At 35.1% G+C, this 27,645-nt stretch overlaps 1 protein-coding gene across 2 annotated transcripts in view; it reads right to left on the bottom strand.

Annotated features, from left to right (window-relative positions):
- Positions 1 to 6,900: 6,900 nt before the first annotated feature.
- The window catches only part of CHIC2 (cysteine rich hydrophobic domain 2), a 43,425-nt gene continuing 22,680 nt past the window's right edge, over positions 6,901 to 27,645 (bottom strand). The window contains exons 2-6 of one of the 2 annotated variants that reach the window (XM_028507930.2): positions 27,413 to 27,467; positions 27,121 to 27,276; positions 11,712 to 11,768; positions 11,486 to 11,545; positions 6,901 to 8,539 (exon numbers count right to left, since the gene is read on the bottom strand). In XM_028507930.2, coding sequence (XP_028363731.1) covers positions 8,489 to 8,539; positions 11,486 to 11,545; positions 11,712 to 11,768; positions 27,121 to 27,276; positions 27,413 to 27,467 — 379 coding nt within the window. In that variant the 3' untranslated portion in view covers positions 6,901 to 8,488. The remainder of the gene's footprint in view (positions 8,540 to 11,485; positions 11,546 to 11,711; positions 11,769 to 27,120; positions 27,277 to 27,412; positions 27,468 to 27,645) is intronic. The other variant, XM_028507931.2, reaches the window with a different exon arrangement.

The raw sequence follows: 27,645 nt of genomic DNA on the forward strand, positions 1-27,645 counted from the left end.
CAAATAGTGCAGGCAGGACTGTTCATTTCCTCCTTGAGGTTGCCTCCCCTGCGATCAATTTTTAATTTCCTCTGACTTGCGTAGCAATTTTCTTCAGTTTTATATTATTTTTGACATTTCTAATTTGAAACGTCTAAAATGTCTTCAAGTTCCATCAGTGCAGTATTTGTGCTGATTACAAAACAGAACAGAACCAAGCCGTGTGCATTAACACCAGCACGTCTGAACAACGTGAACCAGTAACGGGGCACTACGGTGCCGCGAAGGTGCACCTCGCACCTGCAGACACCGCAGCCGAGGCAAACCTCCGCACAGCCTCGGGGCAGGTCTGGCTGGCCTTCTCCTTCACTCACGGTCTGAGTATGTATGCGTTTCCTGGGAGAGAATATTTGGAGTCTAGAATATGATCTAAAGTCAGGAGCATAGAACTAAAACCTCCAGTTTAATCTAGTTAACATCCTTCTTACCTAGAACCACACACCAACAAAAATACTTAAATACGCTAGACCTTACAACTGAAGAACTGGTGGATCCACTGGGCTTCTTGAAGGGCAACTGCAGGTCATAGGGTATATAGCTTGTCTAGTCTTAAATCATGCTCAAGAGGAGGCTCAAAAAGAGATGTGGGGTTAGAGAGAATCATCTCTGCCCGTCAGGGAGTGTCTCAGTCTTTACCGGCCCTCTATCAGTCAATGAGGTAATCCGTGGCGTGCCAGCCCGGGCTCTAAAAAGTGGGTGGTCTCTGCAGAGGGAGGTGCTCCTCACTCTGCCTCTGGCCAGAGCCAGTTCCTGCAGCTGGACCAAAGGCAGCCCACAGACTACACTCGGCACATTTCTTCATTTCTCACTTGAGTGCCCTTCTTTAGTTCCCTTTCAACTGCCCACTTTATATCGGCTTCATTACACCACCGCTCCATTTGTAATGTAAATTGGGAAACTCGGGGAAGTTTTTCTTTTGGCCTTGTCTACGGAAGAATACGGAGAGGTATTCAAAACGTATTAACACAAATCAATGGCACCAATAAAAGCAAAATCTCCTTAGCAACATAATCTTGATTGCAAAAGGAGAACTGAGAGCATTTAGCAGAACAGTGGCCCACATGGAATACGCATTTGTCTGGAAGAATCCAGCACAAAGCCTAAAAGAGAGATTTTGAAAAAATCCAAAATTAACTCACAGGGAACAGTTACTCTTTTTTTCAAAAGTACACAATTGGCTACATTAAATCTATCGTGTGCTTTTGGCTCAGCAACATTGTATCACACCGCTTTGCAAACTGAAATTACAACACCCTGCATGCTTCACATGAGTTACAGGGTGTTTTTTGTTTGTTTTGTTTTTTGAGTTTTTTCTTCCCTTCCTTGATTTCTTTTAGTAAAGCAAACAAAAAAGTCTCAAGAAATATTCATTTCACATACAATGCAAAGAAAACTGAATGGCTGTCTAACAATATCTAAGGCTGTAGGTACAAAAGGTTGGGCTATCTTTGGGGCTTTCGGTGATAGATTCTAAGACAGTAACTCCTGCAAGCAGACGTGACGTTTTTGCTTAGGTCTCCGTTTGTGAAAAGGGAAACAATACGCTGCTGAGAACTCTCACGTTTGTCTTGGATGAAATAAAAAGACAGAAGTTCAGAAAATAAGGAATTATTTTAAAACTACAATATTGAGATGACTGAAGGAAACAACCCACAAATACAAAATTTCCTTCCTAGTTTTTAAGTCTTTAAAATAGAATCAATTTCACTTTGCATTCTAACTAAAATAATGCAGGTGATGAAGGTAAAAGCATCTTTACCACCTACTGAAAAGGAGATGCCCTAGTAAACTGAGTTACTATTACTGTATCTGATGTGTCTGTGTGTCTATATGCACACACACACTTTTTATCTATATATAGAAATTATTTCTTAAAGGTCTGCATTAGAATCTGAGTCAATCAAGTAAAATGAAAAAATAACAGTGTGTATGACAGTCATTTGATACAATGCAACAGACAAAACTCTATTTAAATACTGCTAAATATGTGTATTTACAAAGTGCTAATTAGAATTATTTCTGCCTCCCCTTGGAAGCTTAAACCAATGTTAAACCTAAATAGAATAATCAAGAATCCTATATAAAAGCTGTATTGGCTTTTAAAATTTAGGGACAACTTAAAAAAAAAAACCTTCAGAGAAAAATGTTAATTACATAAACTGCATTTTTCCAACTATAATGCAAGTTCATGAACACATAATATAAAATTTTCTTTAAGTTTATTGGACATAGTTCCTAAACTCATATTCATAATGTCAATTATTTTATTCCCAGATATTTGTACAGGTTGTGTCTACAGAACAAATATGTGTGTGTGTTCATTCATACAATCGTTTCAACAGACAGTTTGGTACACTTCATTTTAAGTGCTTCAATCTCTAACTTCCTGACTCATTTCCAACTTCACCTAAATTGGCTTAAACTTTTATTTCAAGACCAAATGCTGTGAATTAGTTTATATTTTAGTTCTGAGCATGAAATCATGTGCTGAAGTCATGTGGTACAACAGAGCCACTTAAAACAACAAAACTCAACTAGAAGCATAGGCACCAAGTTCAAATTAGGTCTCTATTTGTTTACTAGAAAAATTCTGTCAATGAAGACAATTTTATAAGACTAAATACATAACAATCAACATAGGGCCAAAAACCAAGCCACCTTAAATATAACGAACCCATCTACGTATTTCTTCACTATAATGAAAGTCAACAAATTTTCATTTAACCAAAAAAAATCTTCTCAACATAAAGATTCATATGTTTGGCAACGGCTTTCTTAGTAATTAAAAAATAGTAATACATACCTTTAATTTCGAGTGCATATTTTATCCAAGTTATTTTCATTTTTTAAAATGTTACTAGACTTAGCTGAATGTAACTAGAATTACCCGAAAGCATCATAGAGACCCTGGTCTTGGGTCCACATAAGTGTTCACCAATCAGAAGTTCCTGATGAATTACACTCGAAAGTTATTCCATGCTCACTAAGGACATAGGACAAACTCCTATAATCATTTATTTAGTATCTCTAAATTATCACACAAATTATAAAAGATAAACACTTTATTCCAGATAGTCTCCCACTATCTCTTCAAAAGAAATTATTGTGGAGGAAAACTCTATCTAGAATATTTTTCTTTCTTAAAAAAATTATTTCCATTGTAACATATAAAGAATATATATAAAGAATAGTATAAAGCTGTGTGCAATTCCTGGCCACTGTCTAACATCCCAACTTGCAAACCAAAGCACAGGTAGGAGAACAGTGCAGGTCCTCCTCTATCTAGGCCCGCAGGTTTCTGCAGGTTGCTTTCCAACCAGGTCTACCTTGCTTCCACTGCCAGCTTCACAACGCTAAACTCTTCTGAGAGGGCAAAGCATCGTTAGCTCCAACAAAAGTAAAAATAAATGGAGATTTTTAACAGGGTTTTGATAACTTCACTTAACACAAACTCCTGTTTAGGAAGACTTCATGGCAATGCAATGCGACTGTTGTAACCACCTAAAATTAAATAAACTGCTACTAAGAGAGAAAGAAGAGAACGTGGTCTTTGATTTAGCACAATAGTTTCTTGAGAGAACAGATTACTTATTCTTTTCTTCAAGAACATTTCAAGTCTATGTAGTGTCCACGTCAAAAAGAACTGGAACCAGTTTTGCTAAATTAAGAACCAGTAAGAAAGGTAACAAGAGAGGAAAATCTGCAGTCCGAAGGTACATTATGGTCTGATAAAGGAGTAGCCAAAACACTGCCTGTTACTTTTGTTCTCCTGGAAGCTGGTTGACATTATTTCTTAAAAAAGAAAAAAAGAAGGAAAAAAGGGACTAGATGACCGATCTGCCAAAATTAAGAATGCCCGGTGTGGTCAGTTAATTGAAATATTTATGAGAGAAAGAGCTAGGAAAGTAATATACTATGTTTTTCCTAAAAAGAAAAAAAGTCAACTCTCAAATTCAGATGGAGCACCATGTTTATGAAGTAGAGAAAAATTTTTAAAGGCATGATTTTGCTTAAATATGTGAGATGAAAATATATTTTAAAAGGTATTACTAGGGAAAAACCCTTTTCTCAAGTATTATACTTAATGTCTACCTGATTTTTAAACATGCAAAGCATTACCACAGGTACATATAAGGAGTACTCTTTCTAATGCTTTAATTTTAAATGCCAAATCTGAATAACTCAAGTTTTTGCTGACACTGTAAGTCAAAAAAGTTACTCAGTCCTTAGCAGTAAACATCTAGCTACTTATTTTCACTTTTACATAGGATGTAATAACAGCAAAATAAATGATTAAAAAATATGAGGTAGTCATAGATCTTCCTTTTGCGGAAATGAAAATAAAAGCAAAGAGACCAGTAACTTGATGATCTTGTACAACACAGAAATGAATTAAAAATCAGTGTCAGCATTCTGAAGCTGTTTCAGAACTGTGGAAGACACAAACACCCCTGCTGTTTCAGCGTGCCACGGGAGGAGGAGGAGCCCGCTCCCCACTGCAGGAACAAGCACACTGAAAGACCACTTGTAATATAAACAATCTGTAGGTTTCTCTTAAATTACTACCTAAAAATCTTTGTAAATGCATGGAACAGGATAAAATTTAAAGACAAATCTCCTTCAAATCTCAACTTATATGAAAGGTGTGGTTCCTAAAAATAACAAAGTTGGCTATCATATCTATGAAAAATTAAGAGTAACTTGTCTTTTTAAAGGTTACAAACTATTATGAAACAATTAATAGTTTGGTTTAGGACTGGCCTTCAGTCTATTCTTTCCACCCTAATACTAGACATAAACCAGCTTCCTTCAGAAATGGCGGTTTGCAAAACCCCATATGCAATGATCTAGTTACTCCCTCCCTGGAGAGTCTGTACAGATAGGACCTGTTGAAAAACAAATTCCAATTACACCACTGCACCAAACTGGGAAATTAAGAAACTCCATTTTAAAAATGTAAGTACCACCTTAGCAAAACTGAAAGTGTCAGCTCTCCATCACTTACTGTAACTGACTCATTTTAACTGGCCTTCTAAACACCTAGCTAAGAATACCAAAGAATTAACATTCTTACTTGGAGCTTTGGAGAGGGAAGCTAGAAAGGCAATTTGGAACTCTGTCCCTGAGTGAAGACTCTGGACATCAAGAGGACAGCAAAAGGACTCACAGTGCTTCAGTAAGACAGGAGAAGGAAGGGGGGTCCAGGACTAGATGCTGGAATTCAGCTACAGTTTTAAACACACTGTACTTTTGATTTACTACTACTGACCGACAGCTGAGCCAAAGCAAATATTTATAGTGAAAATCAGGCATGCAGCTAAACGTTGTAATTGTGAAGCAGGACACCATAAAACCTGAAGCAATCTATACACCATGTTATAGAAAACTAGAACAGTGGGGCTCATGCAACCCGTGGGTCCAGATGTACATGTTACTGTTTAATATTTTTATAAGCATAAATTGGTATGAAATGTCAAAATTTTATACAGTTGGCCTAATATAAAGAAGCAACCAGAAGATCTGTATAGTTAACGCTAGAAACACAACCATGGAGAAAGTTGTGGTTTTTCTTGATTTAAAATTATTCAATTACAAAACTTGTTTTTATAGTAAAAAAATGAAATCATTGTTTACTATTATTCCAGGTTTGAATACTTCTTGATTTTATGTCTAAATTACATGTTTATTTTAAATGAACAAAACTGAGTCATTGAAGAGTCTTAATAAAGCATCTAATGACCACTTTCTATAGGTAAGGTGAACTTCTTGTGAGTGCGGGGCAATATCCACCTTGGAAGCTAAGTGTGTCATAAATTAATATAGAATAGAGTTTTTAAAGTACATTATTTGATTTTTTAAAATGTTTCCAAGCCCTGACTGGCGTAGCTCAGTGGATTGAGCACAGGCTGTGAACCAAAGCATCGCAGGTTCGATTCCAGTCAGGGCACATGCCTAGGTTGCAGGCCATGGCCCCCAGCAACCACACATTGATGTTTCTCTCTCTCTCTTTCTCTCTTTTTCCCTCTCTAAAAATAAATAAAATAAAATAAAATAAAATATTTCCAAACAGGAATGATAGACTGATTGTAAAATGCCAATAATGTATAAACAACGATCCTAAATTATTCATTTAGCCTATATAAAATCTATATATTAGATTTGCAGCCAATAATACCTTTCCTTGGTCAGTTTTAAAGTACCTATGGTTCATGTTTCACAAACTTGAGAACGATCATTGTTTTAAATATTTCTAATTTCCAGTAACATGGGCACTTAGATTCATGACTGAAGAAAGGCTAAGCCAGAGGGGTTATACTGGGAGCAACTAGCAAAACCCCAAGCACAGAAGCGTGACTGCTCACTGCACAATTGGCTGCAACGCCGCACGTGAAGCAAAGCACTGACGGCCCCTTTCTGTGCGTACATTAGAGACAGAAGAGTGGACATGTCCAGGGAATCTTTAAACAACCGACACACCTCTCAATAGAATTAGAAAAGCTTTTTAAAATCCTATACTTAATACTGTCAACTATGAAACTATCTTACCATAAAATTATTAAGGAAATGATTAAAAATTATAATTTACAGGAAACTAACAGGAGAAAAATTATGTCTAAAAAAGGAACGGTTCTTCCTATGAAGCTAATCAATATGACGCTCTACAAATCTGTCACGTTCTAGATGCGGAACACTGTTGCACAGTCCGCACGGTCACCCGTCCGCTCTTCCTGAACACTGACGCGGGCGCAGCGCTCTCCACACAGCTTTCCGCGCCGGAAGCGGGGAGCGCCGCATTTACCTGCGGCTCGCGCTACTTCAGGGAGCCTGGCCACAGCCTAGCAGTGTCTGGGTTCTTTGCACTTGGAGCTCTTCAGAGGAAGAGTGTTTTACAAATTCAAGCTGTTAAGTATTTTAGGGGACAATGGAAACAAATAACTAATAAAAAATTCTGGGTTTTAAGATAGTTCCTAATGTCTGGTATAGGATCTAGGATATAAAATACTGGCATTCAACTATTCAAATTTATATAGAGTTACAATACTTTGGTGGAGAAGTACAAAGAAACACTTTTTAAAAAATACAGGTATATAAACTAATGAAACTGGTATTTAAAAGATTTAATACAAGGGAAAAGGTATTGTATATAGTGGTACCAATTCTTAATACAAATTATTAAGCATAGTTTATATAATTTCAAAAGTTATTCACATTATTGCTTGATACCACAGCTGTACGGAACAAGTTCTTGACACATTAAAATTTGTATAATTTCAGGTTTATAAAAACAAAAATTTACACATAAGCCATTCAGGAAGATTTAAAATGCATGGACAAATGTACAACCAAAAGGAGAAAGAAAATAAGTATGTCTGTATGTATTTAAAAGAAACAAGCTGATCTGGTTCAACTCTAAATGTCACACTCGCGATCAAAACAGGACACATAACTGGACCGAAAGCGAACCCACAGACAGAAACAGTACTGAGCATGTCTGCCGTTTCTAATAATCTGTTCTAAATATAAACAGGGTATTAAATACCAGATTGCTTTTAATTCTAGAATTTCTACCTTCTTTCAAAAGCCTTTTAGAGAAGTTTTCTACGACTGTGTTAGATTGGGACAACTATTTTTCTTAGAAATTTTTTAAAGGAGTATTTCCATACTTTTGTATATAAGATTTGACAAACAATAAAAAATAACCCAAATAAGGCCATTATTATCATCTTGATAAAAAATATACAGATTGTAATGCTACTATATTTTATGATCCTGAGCTCTAGTAAACATTAGATGCATGCATACCATTCACTGATTTGTCTATTCTAATAAAAATAATTTAGTCCTGCCTTGCTACTTTTGAAGACAGAAATCCTTTCAAAACTTTTTTATAGGTCTTTGTACTGTTACAGATATTTCTGCTGTAAACAAAGCATTAGAAAGTGTATGTGAAACGATATGTTAAATTCTAAAAAACTATTAAAGAATACTTACTAATTTAAAATAACTATGTTAAATTTAAAAGGGAAGTAAAATAATACAAAGAGTGTGCTTTCTAGAATTGATAGAGTCTTACAAAGGTGTTTTTCTACATTAAGGAATTAATAAATAAAGAACTGTGTGTACCTTGATGATAAATAAAAGGCTGGCCACTTTTTATGCTAAGTTCAAATGTATTTTGTTTGATATTACAAAAAAGTAATCCTTGAAAATCAGAATACATAACAGAAAAGAGCACAATAACTTAAGTATTAAACATCTGTATGAAATAACTGTTGCAAAGTTTGACAAAAATGCACACTTAGAACATGCGGTTATTTAAAAAAAAAAAAAAACAGAAAACACCACACGATTCTGTAGAACCAATGTTATGTCACCACCAGAAGAGCACCAAGCAAGGCACCATTGGAAAGACAACATACTTGGAAAGTCTCTATAAATAAAGTAAATGCTAATCTGGTCGAAAAATCGGTGTCTTTGGTAAAAATTCTATCAGGATGACCTGTAGAAAGAGAGAAAAAAGTTTTAAAAAGACTTAAAATTTTTTATCTTAACAAAACGTCAGTTATATTCCATCACTTGAAACAACTCTGACAATGCCTCTGACACACAGGGCAATACAGGCATGAATATGAGAGAACACAGAACTAGTATTTATTAAGAAACAACTACAAGTATTTCATACTCTATGTCTATTTAATCCCAAAAACCTTTCTATGAGGCAAGTGTTACCATCCTCACTTTACAGGTGAGGAAACTGATGATCTGAGAAGGGTAACACCATGGACTGGGGAGTCACTGTTGGAACAAAGGTCTGTCTTAACTGCAAAGTCTTGTGTTTTCTGCTGTACTACGTGGCTGCAGCCAACCCGATGTTTGTTTCTTCAGGTTGCCACCCATTTATCTAACCAACTCAATGGTCTTTAGGTGCTAGAATTGCTCTCATTTTACTGTACCAGGATATGTAATCTCTTGATAAAGGGTATTGATCCTTTATCTCTTAATTTTTTTAAAGTCTTTTTCTTCTTAAGTTAGCAAAATTAAAGCTTAAAATTTGTTCCAAAGGACATTTTACCAAAAAAGTAAAAGAACAAAGACAAAACACAGTAACACAGAAAGACACAAGTTGGCCAGAGCTCATTTTTATTCCAAACTTGAACTGTGTTAAATTCCAGTCAATTCTTCCCTTGTTCCAAGTTTGTATAGAATAGATGCCAAACAAAAAAAATTATCTGATTTGAACATTTCCAAGTTTGTGGAACTCATCTTTTTTTTTCAGAAACTATATCTAAAACTTGATTAAATGTTTAAACAATTTATAAGTCAACATTCAATATATACTTCTGTATTTCAAACATGTCCTCAATGAAGCGGTCTACACAGTTCCAGGTCTTCAGTGCGGGCATGACCGGTACACGGTACACTGCACACTGCATAATGAAAAGTAAAGGCTATCTTTGGCCATATTTGCATTATAAAGAATATATCCTATGAACTCTATTCCTTCAGGAGAAATGCACAGAAATTGGCCACTTGTCTCATTCCTTCTAAATCATACTGCTCTACCATATCTGAATAAAAGAAAAGCTGATGTCAAGTTGGTATTTTTCTAGATCGTCTCCAATATTCAAAATATAATCAAAGGGAATTACTTTAACTAACAAATAAAATATCTGTAAGTTAAAGAAAAGTTCAGGTCGAAGACAAACACATGGTAAAAATGCCCTAATTCATTAGATAAGGAAGCTATACATACTGAGAAAATTTTTTTAAAATATATTTTTTATCAATTAAAAAAATTGTGTACTATTCTTCTGAACATCTTCTATGATAGTATAAAAATATAATGGCTTTAGTAGTAGAGTTTAATTATCTAAAAATTTGTAATAAATGAAAGGAAACTATTTTACAAAGCACAGAGCTCATGATGTTTTGAAAAGTTAGTAAATTATTTTATTTTTAGTTAAAAAAATATTTCACCTATATACAATGAGTATATGGTACGAATGAATGACATTCATATAGCACTATCTCAAAATAATAACACTGGGAATAACTTTTATGTTTTCCTTTCAAATGTAAATTTAGAAATGTCCAAAAATAAATAAATCCTCAGTTTTAAGCTTAGTGTTTTGGTTTATAAATAAAGCAATTATTTTTTTCACAAAATGTGTTGAATCTCCTACATATCCATTCCTCCTGCCAAAATACATAAACTTTCTAACCATCTATGATGAAAATTAAGACTAGCATTTTCATAGGTCACTTTCAAAACAATCATTTGTGCTTTTTTATTAGCAATATAAAGTATCAAGTGTCTTTTTCATCATCCTAAAGTATCATGTTTGATATATGAGATAATGATACACTATACATGATTTGGTTCACGGAATACAGACCTAATCTATGAAAAAAAAAAAGAGACAGTTTTAAGACATCTTTTATGTTCAAGGCTAGCAATGGGATTTGACTGTATGATAATGAAAAAAGAGAAAATACTACAAAGCAACATGATTTTATGACAATTTCCAACTATTTAAGCACTGTTTAAATCAATCTTGTATACATATACACCCACACAATCTATGATGGCTAAATCGTTCCAGAGAACAGAATTTGTCAGAAATGATGTGCCAGGTACTTCACAAAGGCTATGACTTTAATTTTAATTCATTCTTCCTTAGATTTTTTTCACTTAATATAATAGCCTTTCCATATTTAAAATAAAACACCCAAGCTCAAGACAAAATAAATTAAAATTCATAATTTTCTATAGTATTTTGAATTTTTCAGGAGAAAAACTGTTCAAATAAATTAAGGACTCAGTAAATTAAATACCATACTGAGTAAGTTCTAAAATTCACTGTATATATGTGACAACTTAGATATCTTTTAAGGAATAAACACAGAACAGGCAAAAAACCTCATCTCCTACTTACTTTAAAGATAATTTTTATAAAACAATATTCTAATAACACTTTAAAAGATTCTTTAAAGGCCACTGAGGTATGGGTAGTTAAAATTTATAAAGGCTAAAGGTTTCTTAAGCTCCAATGACTTGGCTGAAAGGTTTTCTTCCACACTTGGAAACTTGATTAGCATTATATAAAAAAGCCATATCTGACTTGCTGCGTAACCAAAGTTGTGGTTATTCTTTATACAGCATCTAAAATTTCACACTCCATCAACACATGTTCAGGCTATTTTATCTTGGCAATTAATTTATTATTTTTCAGAACACAGTGAAGCCTTGTTTTCAAGTCATTCATAACTTTATAAATCAGTCTTGCACATGAAACCATGCATCTGTGAACCGTAGAAAATCTTTGCACTCAGGAGATTAAGCTCCTGACACCTTTGCTGATTAATAATCATGGAAAGAATAAGATCAGAAGCAAAATAAATGATCATTTAATAGAGAAACTCACAAAACAGCCCTTTAACTTACATATTCCATCATGTTATTCGTTTCACATTTCCTTTTGCTCAGTCTCCAGTGCAAGCACAGCTAGACAAGAAGGAGAGTAAAAGAAGAAAAATGAGTTCTATTTTATTGCAGCACACAGACTAACCCATTTGTCCACCTTTCATATTTTTAGTTCAACAAAAGCATCTGTTTCCATACTGTGCAATTCAGACCCCAACAGTACGAAGCTGCTCCCTGTGGTACTCACCTTGTGGTATAACCTATTGTTTTCCCATTCTAATAACTTCTCAATCGATCTTCGTGTCTGGAAGACAAATGAGAAAAAAGTTTACTCTTGACTGGTTTAGAAAAACTCTGTTTTGCAGCTGCTTTTTGTGTGAAAAGGAGAGAGGTATGAGACACTGATTGAATATAAGGTGGCCTAGAACACTGTCAACAGTCCAGCACTAAATAGTCCCCTGAATACAAATAGTACTCTCATTTAATAAAGTATGGTTTGGGGTTTTTTTTAGCACTCTATCCTTTTTTCACTTTTTCAAACTTACTAGCCTCTGAGTTAAAACTATCAAAGTCTAAAAGCTAATGGTCCCTACCAAATAATATAAATATAAATACCCATTCATTTAAAAAATCTTTGCAATACTTAAACAATATGTAAGTATTAAAACAGGGCAAAACTGTATTTAAACCAACAAAAATAATAGTAAAATCAAACTCTTAATTCAACACTGTTAAAGGAATCAACTGAGAAATTTATGTTTAAGAACACTTGATTTTTGCAATATATACTACGCAGCAAGCATGAAATGTTTTTGCTTGGGACTATGAATAAAAGAGAAGATAATTCATGATGCCAGGTGTTAGGATGATACTGACACAGCTGCAGGTGCAGAAAAGACAGTGCTGCCACAAGAATCAAATGCAACTTGGTGCAGCTGCAACTTCCTCACAAGGGAAGGAAAAAGGCATCCAGCACTACTAATGTGGCACAACTGAGTACTAACAAGCAAAAGTGAAAAACTGCGTATCGAGCAAGGATGAGCTAGATGAGAAACTGTTAGGATCAAGCTGCTTTTAAATAGTTCAATGTTACATAATAAAATCCCATCTACCATTATCTAGTTACCATGTTACCTTTCAGCATGCTGAACATGCTAAGGACACACCACAGCCGCATGGGTGCCAAGTATAATTCATAACTACCAGTGAATTAATTACCACCACTGCCTTATATTTCCCAAGCTTATGTCATAAAAATCAGAAAACCAACTAACTCTCTGGATAATAATATGCCAATGACTAATTTAGTACATTATATTTTTGAACAGGTTTTTGGGCAAGAATTTTAAAGGAAAAAAATGTGCCCTTGTTAACAATGATCAGCAGACCTCACTTGTTTCTTTGTAAAGATAGCCTTTTAGAGGCAGCTCTCCTTTTAAATGAAAATAGGGCAGCAGTTATGGTCACACTTTTTGTTAATTTAGTTGCCAGTCAGCTCCAAATCAAAAGAAAATAAGGCTGCAGAGTATAATTAACATTCAGTTCAGTCGTTTTGTCCCTTGTCTAGCCCCCAAGCTTTGTTAAAATTGCCATCTGAATGCTGAAGGCTGTAGGGAAATCGATTTGATTCTAATCGCACCATGAAAAGAACATGATCTAACTGCTTTCAGCCCTCCGTAAATCTGTACCAGGTCTTTAGCACAATGCAACTTCCAATTTAAAAAGCACTGAATGTCTCGTCAATGACTTTGTGAAGAAAAAAGAACAAGGAGCAGACATAAAAATTCCAATAGTTGTTTAAGCATTAAAGTTCATTTGCATCACAGCGAACCTGAAAAGGGCTGACCTCTCAAACCGCCTCTCAGGTCTATGAAGTTGTAGCCTTGACAAGCTCACATTGACAGAGCTCATTGACTCTGAAAGGCTACTCTATCAATGGTGAAAAATGGCAATAGGTTCTACTCTGAGCAGGCATCTGCCTGCCCACCCGCTGCTAAACCAATGGCAAAACCGATTCAAAACCTGAATCTACCTTGTAATCTTCCTTTCTAGGACCTTTTAATAATAGATTAAGATTACTATACAATTTGAGGTTTTACTTGTATTGATGGTTTAAGAGTTGAGGGGGTTGGGGGTAAAGAACTAGGGTAGAAAGAACAAGCTTTCCAAGTCTTGTTTTATATTAAAGTGTAAAAATAAAAAGGTTAACATTACATTCTACAAAACTTCATTACTCAAAGAAAAAAGTGTATTTACCACTATCATCATTTCATACAAATTTAAACCCATGCTATATTATAATGAGAATGAATCTCATTACAAATGGATCTCACGGTGTACACGATACCATGTACACACACACACAAAATTTAAAAACTTAAAAATATTTACTTTAAGTAACTTAAATCAACTACCAGTATTTGAGTAAAAGGTAATTATAAAGTATGAACCTTAAATTCCAAAATATTTATGTAGGAACTCTGAATTTACTCTGTGCTTCTAATTAGCAGTTTAATGATAGGGTTTGGTATAATAATTATGTCTTAGAATATTTAAGAATTCAAAACCAAACAAACTCTGGCATGCCATATTCTGAATAAGTATCTAAATATAAAATATTTCTACCCACTGACAGTCTGAAGTAAAAGCTGTGAATTGGAACCACCTAATCTTGCTATAAAACCTCTTTCCTGCTTGACAGGTGAAAAAAAAAACACTTGCACGTGCAGCTTAATTAATCATTACACTTGACATTTCAATGATTTACAGTGAGGAGCAGGTGAGAACATACAAAACCAGAAAGAAATCCTTGATCTGAGTGGAACATTTCTATCACACTAAGGTGACAAGTATATAGATTCTAGCAGTCATTAAGAAAGAGAGAGACAGAGAGAAAAAGAAAAAAAGGAAGAAAGAGAGAAAGAGAAACTGCCACAAATTATTTGTTAGTAACAACAAAAGCTCAAATTAAATGGAAAAAAACTTTTAACTACTAAGAATGTTTAATATTCTGCAATTACTTTTAGTTCACAAAAATCAAAATATACTTTCAAGATTAAATACAATACCAATTTGGCAGATACTGAAAAAGATATGACACTTCAGCATATTCAAAAGATACTTAAAAGCCTGTAGACATGGGAAAAAAGCACCTTATAATTGCAGTATTCTAGAAATAAAAACTACAAGTTTATGTCCACAGGGTTGTCAGATACTGTTTCTAATAAAATGTATGAATCAACACTGCCAAACTCTGTAATTACTACTGGGTAAGCAAACCTAAGCATATAAAAACCTGCCCTTGATTTTTAAAAGTTTACACTGACCACTAAATTCAGCATAAATTAAAGCAAACTAATATTAATCAGAAAAAAGTATGTACCACGTCTGTCAACATGACATACCAAAGCAATCATCTCTAGGCCAGTGGATTTCTAAAAATAAGCAATCTTAATTTTTTAAAAAGAATTTGGTTCTTGTGAAAAGCACCAGATTCACAGTCATGGGAACTACAAATCTTCTATTTAACTGAAAGAACAGAGGAAAGGGCAGTGTGAGCTTCCCTGCAGTGGGCCTTAATCCTTCCAGCGCTCACACCCTAGGGGTGAGGGGACAGGTTACTGGTTCTTAACCAATTCTTACTCCTTCTGCATATGACGATCAATAAGAAATCTAATTTTATCATGACTTATTATCCTTAATTAGAAGGACAAAGATCACCAACTCACACCATGTAAGCAAAACAAGTTTTTTATGAGAATGACATCATACTACTAACCTGGTCTGGAAGAGTATGGCCCCCACCCATCTCACTTATCGCAGAGCTCACTTTAATTGTTTTTCACGTATTTCTTCATTTCAACACCGTGCTAATTATAGTTGTCTCCCTGGTGAACTAGCTCTAATATAGCTATTAACAAATGTTAAAGTAAACAATTAATTGAGATTCAAAACATCATTTCAATTACTAAATAGATTAAACTTGAATAACAAGTAGTAGCAACAGAAGGATAGTGATTTGGGCTTCAATTTCTATTGGCTCTGGTTCTTACTAAATTTTGGGTAGAATTGTGAAAAATAAGTCAAAACATGAAAACTGCAAGAGAAGTAAATGGCCTGGGTAATTCACAAAGCAGCTAAATAAATAATGATTAATCAACAATTAATATTAGGGTATAGGATACCCCATAAAATATATGAATCACTTAGAAATAGTAGTAACTGAAAATGAGTTTCCTAAAAGTACAAATTTGACTTACTATGAAGAAGCATTTTTATAATTTTTCCTAAATCTCATAACTTTCTAAGAAATATCTATTATTCCCTATAAACAAATTATGCACAATTAGATATAAATAAGTCTTGCAGGGAATAAGGAATCTTCTTAAAAATCTTGAAATGTATTACTCCCCTTCTTTATTACCACTGGTACTTATAGTATACTCATTACCAATAATTCATTTATTTACAGTCAATTGTTTGAAGAAGTGGTTTTTTCAAAGATGTGGTATTCTAAATCTGAAAATAAAATCCATGAGAATTTCATGGACCTTAAAGTACATAAAGCCAAAGGGAAAAAAATGTGGATGCTGTAACAAAATTTCTCTGAAATTTCCCCCCCCCAAATAGCATTCTCCTCAGTTTTTAGAACATAAAGATGCTAAGATATGTTAACAATACATAAATAAATAACTCAATAAACTACAAAAGTTAAGCTATTTAAACTTAAAATTTATTTGAATAGGTTTTATTCATAACATCACAGAATGTCAAAGTGCAATTTCAAATGTTTAATTTCTTATTTAAAACAGGTTTTAAATTTAAACTCCCAAATTATAATGCATTAAACTTTAACCAGAATAATGCTTTGAATGTATTTGTAATCTTTTAAGTATTTTTCAAATAGGAACTACACTTATTTTTGGATATCTGTACAAATTCAAGTTACTAACATAAGTGAAACAACAATGTTCTTTGTTATAAGTCATAGAAGGAAATCATATAAAATTTTTAATGAATTATTTTAACTTAAGAGAAAATTACTTGATGCACTGTTTATTCTGGATTAGTATGTCTTACATTTGAGTGATGTGCAGAAAATTCAATGGTATATCTCAGTCTTAGTATTATGATATTAAAAAATATGTACTCAAAAAAGATAAAACAGAGTATAATCAGATTACTCAAAAGGATTTCTCAACAAATTTCCTTGTATTTAAAGGCTCCTTTTAGCAGCCAAAACACACAATGGGGAAAAGAACACCTTTTCAATAAATGGTGTTGGGAACATTGGAAAGCCACATGCAAAAGAAGGAAACTAGATTAGTTTGTCCCCATGTACTAAAATTAATTCAAAATGGATCAAAGAACTAAGTATAAAATCTGAGATAATGAATTACATAGAAACAAGGCACTAAGCTTATAAACCTTGGTTGTAAAGAACATTTTATGAATTTGACCCCAAAGGCAAAGGAAGTAAAGACAAAGGAAGTAAAGGCAAAAATAAATAAATGAGACTATATCAAACTAAAAAGCTTCTGCACAGCAAAAGAAACCAACAAAACAAAAAGGCAACCAACTGAATGAGAGATGATATTTGCAAACAACAGTCCAACAAGGGATTAATATCCAAAACATATAAAGAACTTATACAACTCAACACCAAACAACCCAATTAAAAAATGGGCAGAGGCCCTGAACAGACACTTCTCCCAAGAAGACATACAAACATCCAACAGATACATAAAAAGATGCTCAACTTCACTGCTATTAGGGAAATGCAGATTAAAACTACAATGAGGTGAGTGACCCCTCCTACCAGTTAGGATGACTATTATCATAGGTAATAACAAGTGTTGGAGAGGCTGTGGAGACAAAGGAACCCACATTCACTGCTGGTGGGAATGGAAACTGGTACAGCCACTACGGAAACAGTATGGCAATTCCTTAAAAAAATTAAGAATAGCTTTGACTTAGTGTGGCTCCATGGATTGGACATTGTTCTGCAAACCAGATCACCAGTTCTATTTCCAGTCAGGGCACATGCCTGGGTTGTGCACCAGGTCCCGGACTGGAGGCCTGTGAGAGGTAACCAATCAATGTTTCTCTCCCTCTCACTCTCCCTTCCTATCCTTCTAAAAATAAATAAATAAAATCTTAAAAAAAAAAAAGAACAGAGTTACTGTGTAACCCAGCAATCCCTTTGCTGGGTATCTACCTGAAAAACTCAAAAAGATTTAGTCACAAAGATAAATTTATTCGCAAAGATATATGAGGTCTGTGCAGAAAGTACCCAGCCACAAAACATGAAAAATAAAGACATTTGTTGAAGAAGATACAAGGTACAAAAAACACTGTAGGACAATGACACCTCAATCCCCTTCAAAGTAGGCACTTTGGGAATTCACATAGTTCTCCCAATTGCCATCAGTTGTCCCATCGTATTTTCCTGAATCTCACCAATGATCTTCAATCTCTTCCCTTTCAAAAGTGATTTTAGTTTTGGGGAAAGCCAGAAATTGCAGGGTGCCAAATCTGGACCATAGCGGGGCCGAGTGACCTGGGTGATTTGATGTTTCACAAAAAACTCTAAACAAGATGTAATGCATGAGCGGGCATGTTGTTGTGATGAAGCTGCAAATCACCAGCTGCCACAGCTGTAGCTGTTTTCATCATATTGAATCTCTCCACCGATGAAGAACATTGTAGTAGTATTCTTTATTTATTGTTTGGCCTGGAGGGGCACACACATGATGGACAACACTTTCCCAATCAAAAAATGCAGTTAACATGGTCTTGATCTTGCTGCAACTTTGCCACTTTTCTTCAGTCATGGAAAACCAGGTGACTTCCTTTGGGACAACTGGGCCTTCATTTCCGGATCATACCTGCGGACCCACCATTCATCTCCAGTTATAACTTTCTCTAGAAGAAACCTGGTTCATTGGTAGCAGTTTGAATAACGTCATTAGCAACTGCAGCATGATGTTCCTTCAGCTCTCGTAGCAGCCGTGGAATGCATTTTACAACAACACATTTCATGCCAAGGTCCTGTGTCAATGTCTCACAGTAGTTTTTGGAATTCCCTACATCAGCTTTTAATTCTCACACTGTCAGTCGCCAATCTTTGTTCATTGCAGCCCATACACGTTTAACATTCTCGGGTGTTCTGCTTGTCGCAGGCCTTCCAAAACATGAAATCACTTTCAACAGATTCTCAACCATCTTTGAAGAATCTGTGCCACATTTTCATTTGCGCTGCACTCACTGCATTATCCTCAAAAGCCTTCTGAATCATCCAAATAGCTTCTGCAGGGGAAAGTTCAAGCTTAACACAAAATTTGATGCAGATTCATTGCTCTACTCGCTCAGTTATTTTGAATCTGATGGCCACACAGTACACATGCTCAAGCAACGGGTAAACAGGCCCCACTGACTAGTACAGTGAAGTCATCATTGTTCATGCATGAAAATTCCAGTCCACTTTCCTTGGCTGCCAGGATACATCCATTTCACGCAAACTGTTCTTGTTCATATAACGATGGCTGGACTTTTTCTGGACAGACCTAGTCATATGCATCCCTATGTTCATTGCAGCATTATTCATGGTGGCCACAACATGGAAACAACTAAAGTGTCCTTTGGATCGATGATTGGATGAAGAAGATGTGGCACATACATACATTGGAATACCACTTGGCCGTAAGAAAAGATGAAATGCTGCCGTTTGTGACAGCATGAATGGACCTTGAAAATATTATGCTAAGTGAAACAAGTCAGAAAAAGCTAAGAGCCATATGATTTCACTCATATCTGGAATACAAAACTGAAACTCACAGACACAGACAACAGTATGGTGTTTTCCAGAGGGAAGGGAGTTGGAGGGTAGTAAAGGTTAAGGGGGCCAAATATATGGTGATGGAAAATGATTTGACTTGGATGGTAGGCATACAATGCAATATAAAGATCACGTGCCATAGAAATGTACACTTGAAACCTAGATGATCACCCCCAATGTCACCCCAGTAAATTTAACTAAAAATAAATGAAAATAAACTTATAGTAACCAAAAAAGACTTTTAAAATTTTTATGTGAATATTAACTTTTAATAACCTAGAGAAACTAAAACATCCACCCAAGTATCATTACAGCAACCCTTTTAGTAGTTTGTTAAAGTAATAGTTTTAGATGAATATAAGCTACACATTATGTATATCAAAAAAAACCTCTCAGTACTAAGCAGTGATTTATAGGTAGAATCTTAAATAATATATGCTTAATACAATTTCATAAAGAGTTTATGACCTGAGGTACTGGTTCTTAACTTTTTTAGGTTACTCTGTACTTTATGAATGATGAAAAAGCCACACTGCACAAATGTAAAACATTGCACACAATTTTTAAGGGTGTTATCCACTAATCTCTGATAAAATTTCAGAAAATACTGGTAACATCTCAAAAAACTAAAACTGAGTTTCAATTAACAGCAGAAAATTAGAAACACTGTTCATAAGACAAATGAATTTCAGCTAACACAATCAAAAGTATTACTATCGGGGATTTTGAAAAACTATTAATACATAATTACACACAGAAGAATCACTGGTTTGGATAAACAGTGATTTATCCAGGTAGCAGGAAAAATTACCTACTGATTGATTATAATGGACAACTGGGAAACAAAAAGGGGTAAAGGAACAGTATCTGTTGATCCTCACTTTCGGTCTGTCCCATGCTAGATGTCTTTCCTTTGTTACCTCATTTATTAATCTTCACAAGAAACCTGTAAGGGAACTTGTTATTACTTTCCTTTTACATATGATAACTACAGCTTAGAGTGGTTAAGAAACTTAAAGCTACACTTTGAAATGATGGAGCTAGGATTTAAAGCCAGGACTGCATGGCCTTTAATATCATGTCCATTCTATTATCCTACAGAGCTATGATTTGTAAAGAATTTGTAACCTGTTGAAGAACATGTGTATGACATTAAAATACCAACTAAACTGTCCTCCTGGAACAACCAAATTTACTCTAAAAGTATTATGTACCCTAAAACTAAATTTTTTCCAGCTCTAATACTCTGTGGTTCTAAGGTCTGGAAATAACCATTCTACTCTATTCTGCAGTCTCAATGAGATTTGTCCAAAATGTATTTTATTTGGTTATAAATAATAACCTTGCCTCACACAATAATGCATGACTTGAGGTGTATTCCTATTTTATTGATTAAGTAAACAGGCTTCCAGAAGTTAAATGGTTTGCCCAATGTCACAAAACCAGGGAGGGCAATGAAAGGGTTCAAACTCAAATCTCCACACTTTAAACCCAACGCTTTTCTCACTCTCATTCAGCAATTACATTATTTTTACTTCCATCTTCATTGAGTGGTATCAGTTTATAAATCCTTCCATTTGAGGCACAAACACAAATTGAATAAAATATCCTTACAAAATGTACCAACAATACAATTTTATTTTATTTTTTAAAAAGATTTTATTTGCCCTGGCTGGTGTAGCTCAGTGGATTGAGCACAGGCTGTGAACCACGCATCGCAGGTTCGGTTCCCAGTCAGGGTGCATGCCTAGGTTGCAGGCCATGGCCCCCAACAACCACACATTGATGTTTCTCTCCCCCCCCCCCCCCCCTCTCCCGCCCTCCCTCTCCCGCTCCCTCGCTCCCCCCCTTCCCTCTCTGGAAGTTTTACTTCCCCAGGCATGTGCCCTGACTCGGAATCGAACTGGCGACCCTTTAGTTTTCAGGCCAGTGTTCAATTCACTGAGCCACACCAATACAATACAATTTTAAACGTGAAGTTTTAAATAAAACTTTAAAAAATAAGATAGAAACAAATTATATCATTCTTTCCCTCCAAACATGCAAAACAAATGGCATAGTTCTTCACATAAAGTAAACTGGAGTCATATACTTCTAGGTACAATGCAGTAGTGAGTGTCAGACCAACACTCTCACTACAAATAGAAATGGATAAAGTAAAGGAGAAGAAAATCCACATTATTTTAAGAACATCAGAAAACTCCAGAAGTAACAAGGACCAAATGAAATACAATTCAAAGAAGGAAAGAGCCCTTCCTAAATCATTTGATGATTACTGGCCATTTTCTTTCTTTGTTGACTGTTGGTGTAGGAAGAAAAGGGAAAGCAATACTTTCTGCAGGTTGTGCAGACTGGCTCAACGGACTGAAAAGTAGTTGTGCCCTAAAATGGGACGTCAGTTTTCTCTAAGGACATTACTGAGTTCTGTAGCAGCATGGAAGAGTGGAAGACCAGCCAGAAAGGCAGAGAAAAATTAGTCACAGTCTGTCACTGCTTAGGAGACAAAATTCTTCTAGGGGAGGAGGACCTGCAACAAATACATGACTGGTCTCCCCCTCAAAGACACTTGAGCCTGCACGGAATAGAAGGCTAAAAAGCCGAACTCAGCATATGCTAAGGGTACAACTTTCAGGGTAGAGGAGACAAAGACCAGATCAACTGAGTCTTTCTAAACTCGAAACCCGGCCCAACCCAGCTCAGTCTTGTGTTACACCCAAGTGACCGTTCCCCTCATGCTATCTCCCTTACAGCGAGAAGATGAGGCCCTTGACTGTGGTAGATTTCATCTGGAGCTTCTACTCCCTTTTGTGTGCAGTATCTACCATAATTTTTTTTGAAGTTTAAGGGGCAGGAAAATATGACCAATAACCAATGACCAAAAAACCTCACAGACACACACCCACAGATAATCCAGGTATCATTGTTAGTGGACAGGATGTTAAATTAACTATGATTAATATGTTCAATAAAATAGAGAAAAAAGATCAACAAAACAGGTGAAAAGAATTTCAAAAGAAAACTGGACTCTATAAACTGGATTCTAAAATATAAAATATCAAATGGATATTCTAGAACTGAAAAATATAGTACCTTAAATTAAGAACTCATTGGATTAACAGCAGGGTAAACACTGATGAAGCTAGGCAAATCTTTCTACAAACCACCACTTCTAAATATTCAGAGACACTGAATTTCAGCTAGTTCTTGGAAAACATATTTTCAAAGAAGTCTAAAATATTTTTAAAGTCCCAGTGCCACCTCTGCACATTTAAGGTTCAAAGTTTACACTCTTTTGAGTATCCTCTTTCATGGTGAGAATTAACTTTTTTTTCCAATTAAAAACAAATTGTCGGGCCCTGGTCAGTGTGGCTCAGTTGGTTGGAGCATTGTCCCATAAACCAAAAGGTTGTGGATTCGGTTCCTGGTCAGGGCACATGCCTAGGTCGCAGGTTAGGGGGCATACAAAAGGCAACCGATTGATATTTCTCTCTCACACTGATGTTTCTCTCCCTTCTCTCCCCCACCTTTCCTTCTCTCTAAAGAATCAGTATGCATGTCCTCAGGAGAGGACAAAAAATAAAAATAAACAACAAAAAACAAATTGTCAGTGTCATTCACACTAATCACTATAATTAATTTCATTTATGTGAGAATCAGTTTCCCTAATTTCAAACCTAAAATATTCTTTAAAATGAAATAGTAATAAATATATTCCTCTGGTATGAGAAATCTTTGACATGAGACCCCTTTTTCAAAGAGGTTAAACCTATGTCTTTATCCTGCATTTTATAATATGGGAGATACTGAGGAAGAGGCAAGAAACCACAAACTAAATACCCAGGATTAGATATAGAAAGCCCAACCCTACTTTCAGTAAGAACCCCAGTCCCTCTCCCATTGCATTAACTCATTATATGGCATTCTCAACCTCTCTTAAGGGGAAATACACAAGTTTCAAGAAAGGATGTAAATATTAAGAAAAAACTCTAATCCTGACCTCTCCCATTTGGATTCTCATCCCCTAGCATACCCCAAACAAAGTAATTCACAATTACTGAATGACTAAGCTTGAGACAGAGAGAAAAGAGATCCAGAAGATAATCTAAGAATGCTACAACTTAAAGCAAAAGAAATGCAGTCAGACTGGATACAGGCCCTTTTCATCCACGTTTCAAAAGCTAAATAGCAATTACCTCAAAAAAAAAAAAAACCTCATAGAAACCCTTGCCTCCTCAAAAAACAACTAAAATATCTATATGAAAATACATTACTAAAATGTTAATTCTTCAGGTTTGGAATCAAAATCAACATTGAGAACTTCTTTACTTAAAGCTTGGAAACAGATGTTTTGTATACCTACACAGCTCAATTTTCAAAGGGTTACAGATTTTCAGAGCTGGAATCTATCTGAGAAATCAGTTAGCCTCATCTTTCTCAGATTAAAAAAAAAAGAAAGGGGACTTCTGGCCAAGATGGAGATGTAGGTAGATACACTTTGCCTCCTCACACAATGAAAAGAAGGATAACAACAAATTTTAAAACAAAAAATAACCAGAACTGCCATAAAATTGAACTATATGGGAGTGTGACAACCAAGGAGTTAAAGAAGAAACATTCATCTGCATCACAACCCAGCAACGTGGGCTGCCCTGCCCTGGCAAATACCTAAGGCTCCACCCCGCGTGACATAACAGGAACACCAAGACAAAACAATATGGCCCAGATGAAAGAACAGATCAAAGCTCCAGAAAAAAAATACAACTAAGCAATGAAGAGATAGCCAACCTCTAAGATGCACAGTTCAAAACACTGGTAATCAAGATGCTCACAGATATGGTTGAGAACAGTTGCAAAATTGAGAAAAAAGTGAAGGCTAAGCAAAGTGAAATAAAGAAAAATATACAGGAAACCAACAGTGAAGGGAAGGACACCAGGACTCAAATCAACAATTTGGAGAATAAGGAAGAAATAAACATTCAACCAGAAGAGAATGAAGAAACAAGAATTCAAAAAAATGAGGAGGGGCTTAGGAACCTCCGGGACAACTTTAAATGTTCCAATACCCAAATCATAGGGGTGCCAGAAGGAAAAGAGGAAGAACAAGAAATTGAAAACTTATTTGAAAAAATAATGAAGAACTTACCCAATCTGGCAAAGGAAATAGGCTTCCAGGAAGTCCAGGAAGCTCAGAGAGTCCCAAAGAAGTTGGGCCCAAGGAAGCACACACCAAGGCACATCATAATTACATTACTCAAGATTAAAGAGAAGGAAAGAATCTTAAAAGCAGCAAGAAAAAGGAAGACAGTTACCTACAAAGGAGTTTCCACAAGACTATCAGCTGATTTCTCAAAAGAAACCTTGCAGAAAAAGGCTGTAAAGAAGTATTCGAAGTCACGAAAGGCAAGGACCTCCATCCAAGATTACTCTATCGAGCAAAGCTATCATTTAGAATGGAAGAGCTGATAAAGTGCTTCACGGATAAGATCAAGGTAAAGGAGTTCATCATCGCCAAGCCCTTATTATATGAAATGTTAAAGGGACTTATCTAAGAAAAAGAAGATGGTCAAAACTATGAACAGTAAAATGACAACAAATTCACAACTATCAACAACTGAACCTAAATAAAAAACCAAAACCAAAACCAAACTCAGCAAGCAACTAGAGCAGGAACAGATTCACAGAAATGGAGACCACATGGAGGGTTATCAGCAGGGACGGGAAGGGGAAGAATGGGGGAAAAGGTACAGGGAATAAGAAGCATAAATGGAAGGTACAAAATAGACAGGAAGAGGTTGAGAGCAGTACAGGAAATGGAGAAGCCAAAGAACTTACATGTATGATCCACGGATATGAACTAAGGGGTGGGGGGAATGCTAGTGGAAAGGGGGAAGCAGGGTGGGGGAGAAAAAAGGGAAGAAAAAATGTGACAACTATAATAGCATAATCAATAAAATATATTTTTAAAAAGATTAAGTTTACATTTTATTTTCTACGTGTCATTCTGTGCACACATTGCAATATCTTACTTAATCATTTAAAAAGTGAAAAACAACAGGATCTCAGATGGTGAGAGGATAAAAAGCTCTGGTACATTTATACAATGTAATACCACCTGGCCATAAAAAGGAAGGAAATCTTACCTTTTATGACAGCCTGGATGAACCTGGAGAGTATTATGCTAAGTGAAATAGTCAGTCAGAGAAAGACAAATACCATATGATTTCACTTACATGTGAAATCTAATGAACAAAATAAACTAACAAACAGAAACAGACTCATAGATACAGAGAACGGACTGACAGCTGGGGGCAGCGGTGCTGGGAGCTGCTGAAAAAGGTAAAGTGATTAACAAACAAACAAACAAATAGAACTTGTAGACACAGAAAACAGTATAGTGATGACCAGAAGGAAAGGGAGGTGGGGGAGGTAGAAGAGGGCAAAGGGGACATAAATGGTGATGGAAGGAGACTTGACTTTGGGTGGGTGGTGAACATATATTATAATCTATAGATGATGTTTTATAGAATTGTAAAGTTGAAACTATAATTTTATTAGCCAATGTCATCCCAATAAATTCAATAAAAAATTGTTTTAAAAAGTAAAAAACAGAGGATCTGAAATGATTCTTTGTGTTTATTTGACAGAAAATTACTAACCAAGTCAGGTATAGTAGTCATTTAAACAAATAGAAACAGTCAAACAGTTGGAAGGAGTGAGGAGATCTATACTTAAGAGCTGCAAATTCAACTATAAATCCAGTGAGAACCAGAAATTTAAAAAAAAAAATTCTTTGGCCTGACGACTATCTGATGAGAAGTACTGGGGGAAAGGGGGCAGAGGCATTAATCTCTTTCCTAACACTACAAAGTACTAGTTCAAAATACTTTCAGCAGAAATACCTTACTTTACAACAAAAATTGAGAGGCAAACAGAATTTGCTTTTCTACATGTCTTATCATTACTTGATGACAAAATCAAATGTAGCTATAAAATACCATTCATTCAATTTCAACTTAACAGTAGTTCATTTTTATACATATAATGAACCATAGTTTTTAAAAACTTTAACAAAAGTGTAATACATTCAATCTATACTAATTTTTCGTATCTCTACCAACAACTTAGAAATTTTAATTATAAGCACTCAAAATGACAACTCTTTAGACAATTTTTTCTGATTACTGAATCACTACGTATTCATCACAGGAAACTTATAAAATACAAAAGGAAAAAAACAGAATTACCCATAACCTTACCAATTATAAATAATAATTGTAACCATTTAATTTCTTCTATGGGTATTATCTTACATATTAGTGATAATGCTATTAATCAATATTTATTAGACACTTACTTTGAGCTGTTTAGCTAAGAGCTTTACAAATACTAATTCATTTTACTCTTACAACAAACCTATTTAAGCGCGTAGGTGAATACTGCCATTTTTCAGATCTATTACAAGAGTGTAAGAGGTTAAGACACATGGCTGAGGTCACAAAGACAAGCGACATGGCCACACCCAGCATTCTAGATCACTACCCTCCACCACCACCAACGTGCATGCGTGTGTATAGAGAACGCTGCATTCTACTCCACTCTCAAGGATAACATAAACATTGTAAGTATCATTTTTAGGTGGCTATTTAATATAAACAGCATGGAAACATAGCATAATGTAATTAATCTTCTGCTGGATCAGATTATTTATGTATACTGTTCAGGATACTGTGACTCATTCAATACAAAAAACAGAAATAGATAAATGCAAGACTTGTTTTTCAACATCTAAATTTAAGTTAAAATATATAATTCAACTTACTCTTTTACTGAGACAAATAACTGGCCACATACTGCAACCTAATGTGCAGCAGCAACAAAGGCAGCCACAAAGGAGCCAACGTACATTAACAGGAAGGTTCTTCTTAAGACAACTGTTAACTCTGTTGATGCTGGCTTTAAATTCTTCAGGAGCTACCTAAAGAAAAAATTCAAGAAAAAACAACACCATAATATTAATGTCAATAAACATGCATCATTGGCATAAATTTTTTCCTAATTTCTTAGAAAAAGACTTTAGTTTTGAGACAGCTAAATAATTAACAGACACTCACTTTTCCAGTTAATGAAGAAGGGAATTCTGATTCAAACTTGTTGCTTAGTCCAAATCTATTTTAAGAAGGAGAAAAATGTTATTGCGTGTCATTGCTGCACAAAATAGACCATTTAACTTAATCAAGGGTCAAGTAAAAAGCAACTTCATATACGGAATAACAAAGGAAGTCTGAGACACAAAAATACTGTAATCAGCAATTTATGAAATGCAACAAGCAGTTTTAGCAAATGA

This window comes from Phyllostomus discolor, chromosome 1, assembly GCF_004126475.2.
Source record: "Phyllostomus discolor isolate MPI-MPIP mPhyDis1 chromosome 1, mPhyDis1.pri.v3, whole genome shotgun sequence".
In the NCBI taxonomy this organism is placed as follows: domain Eukaryota; kingdom Metazoa; phylum Chordata; class Mammalia; order Chiroptera; family Phyllostomidae; genus Phyllostomus; species Phyllostomus discolor.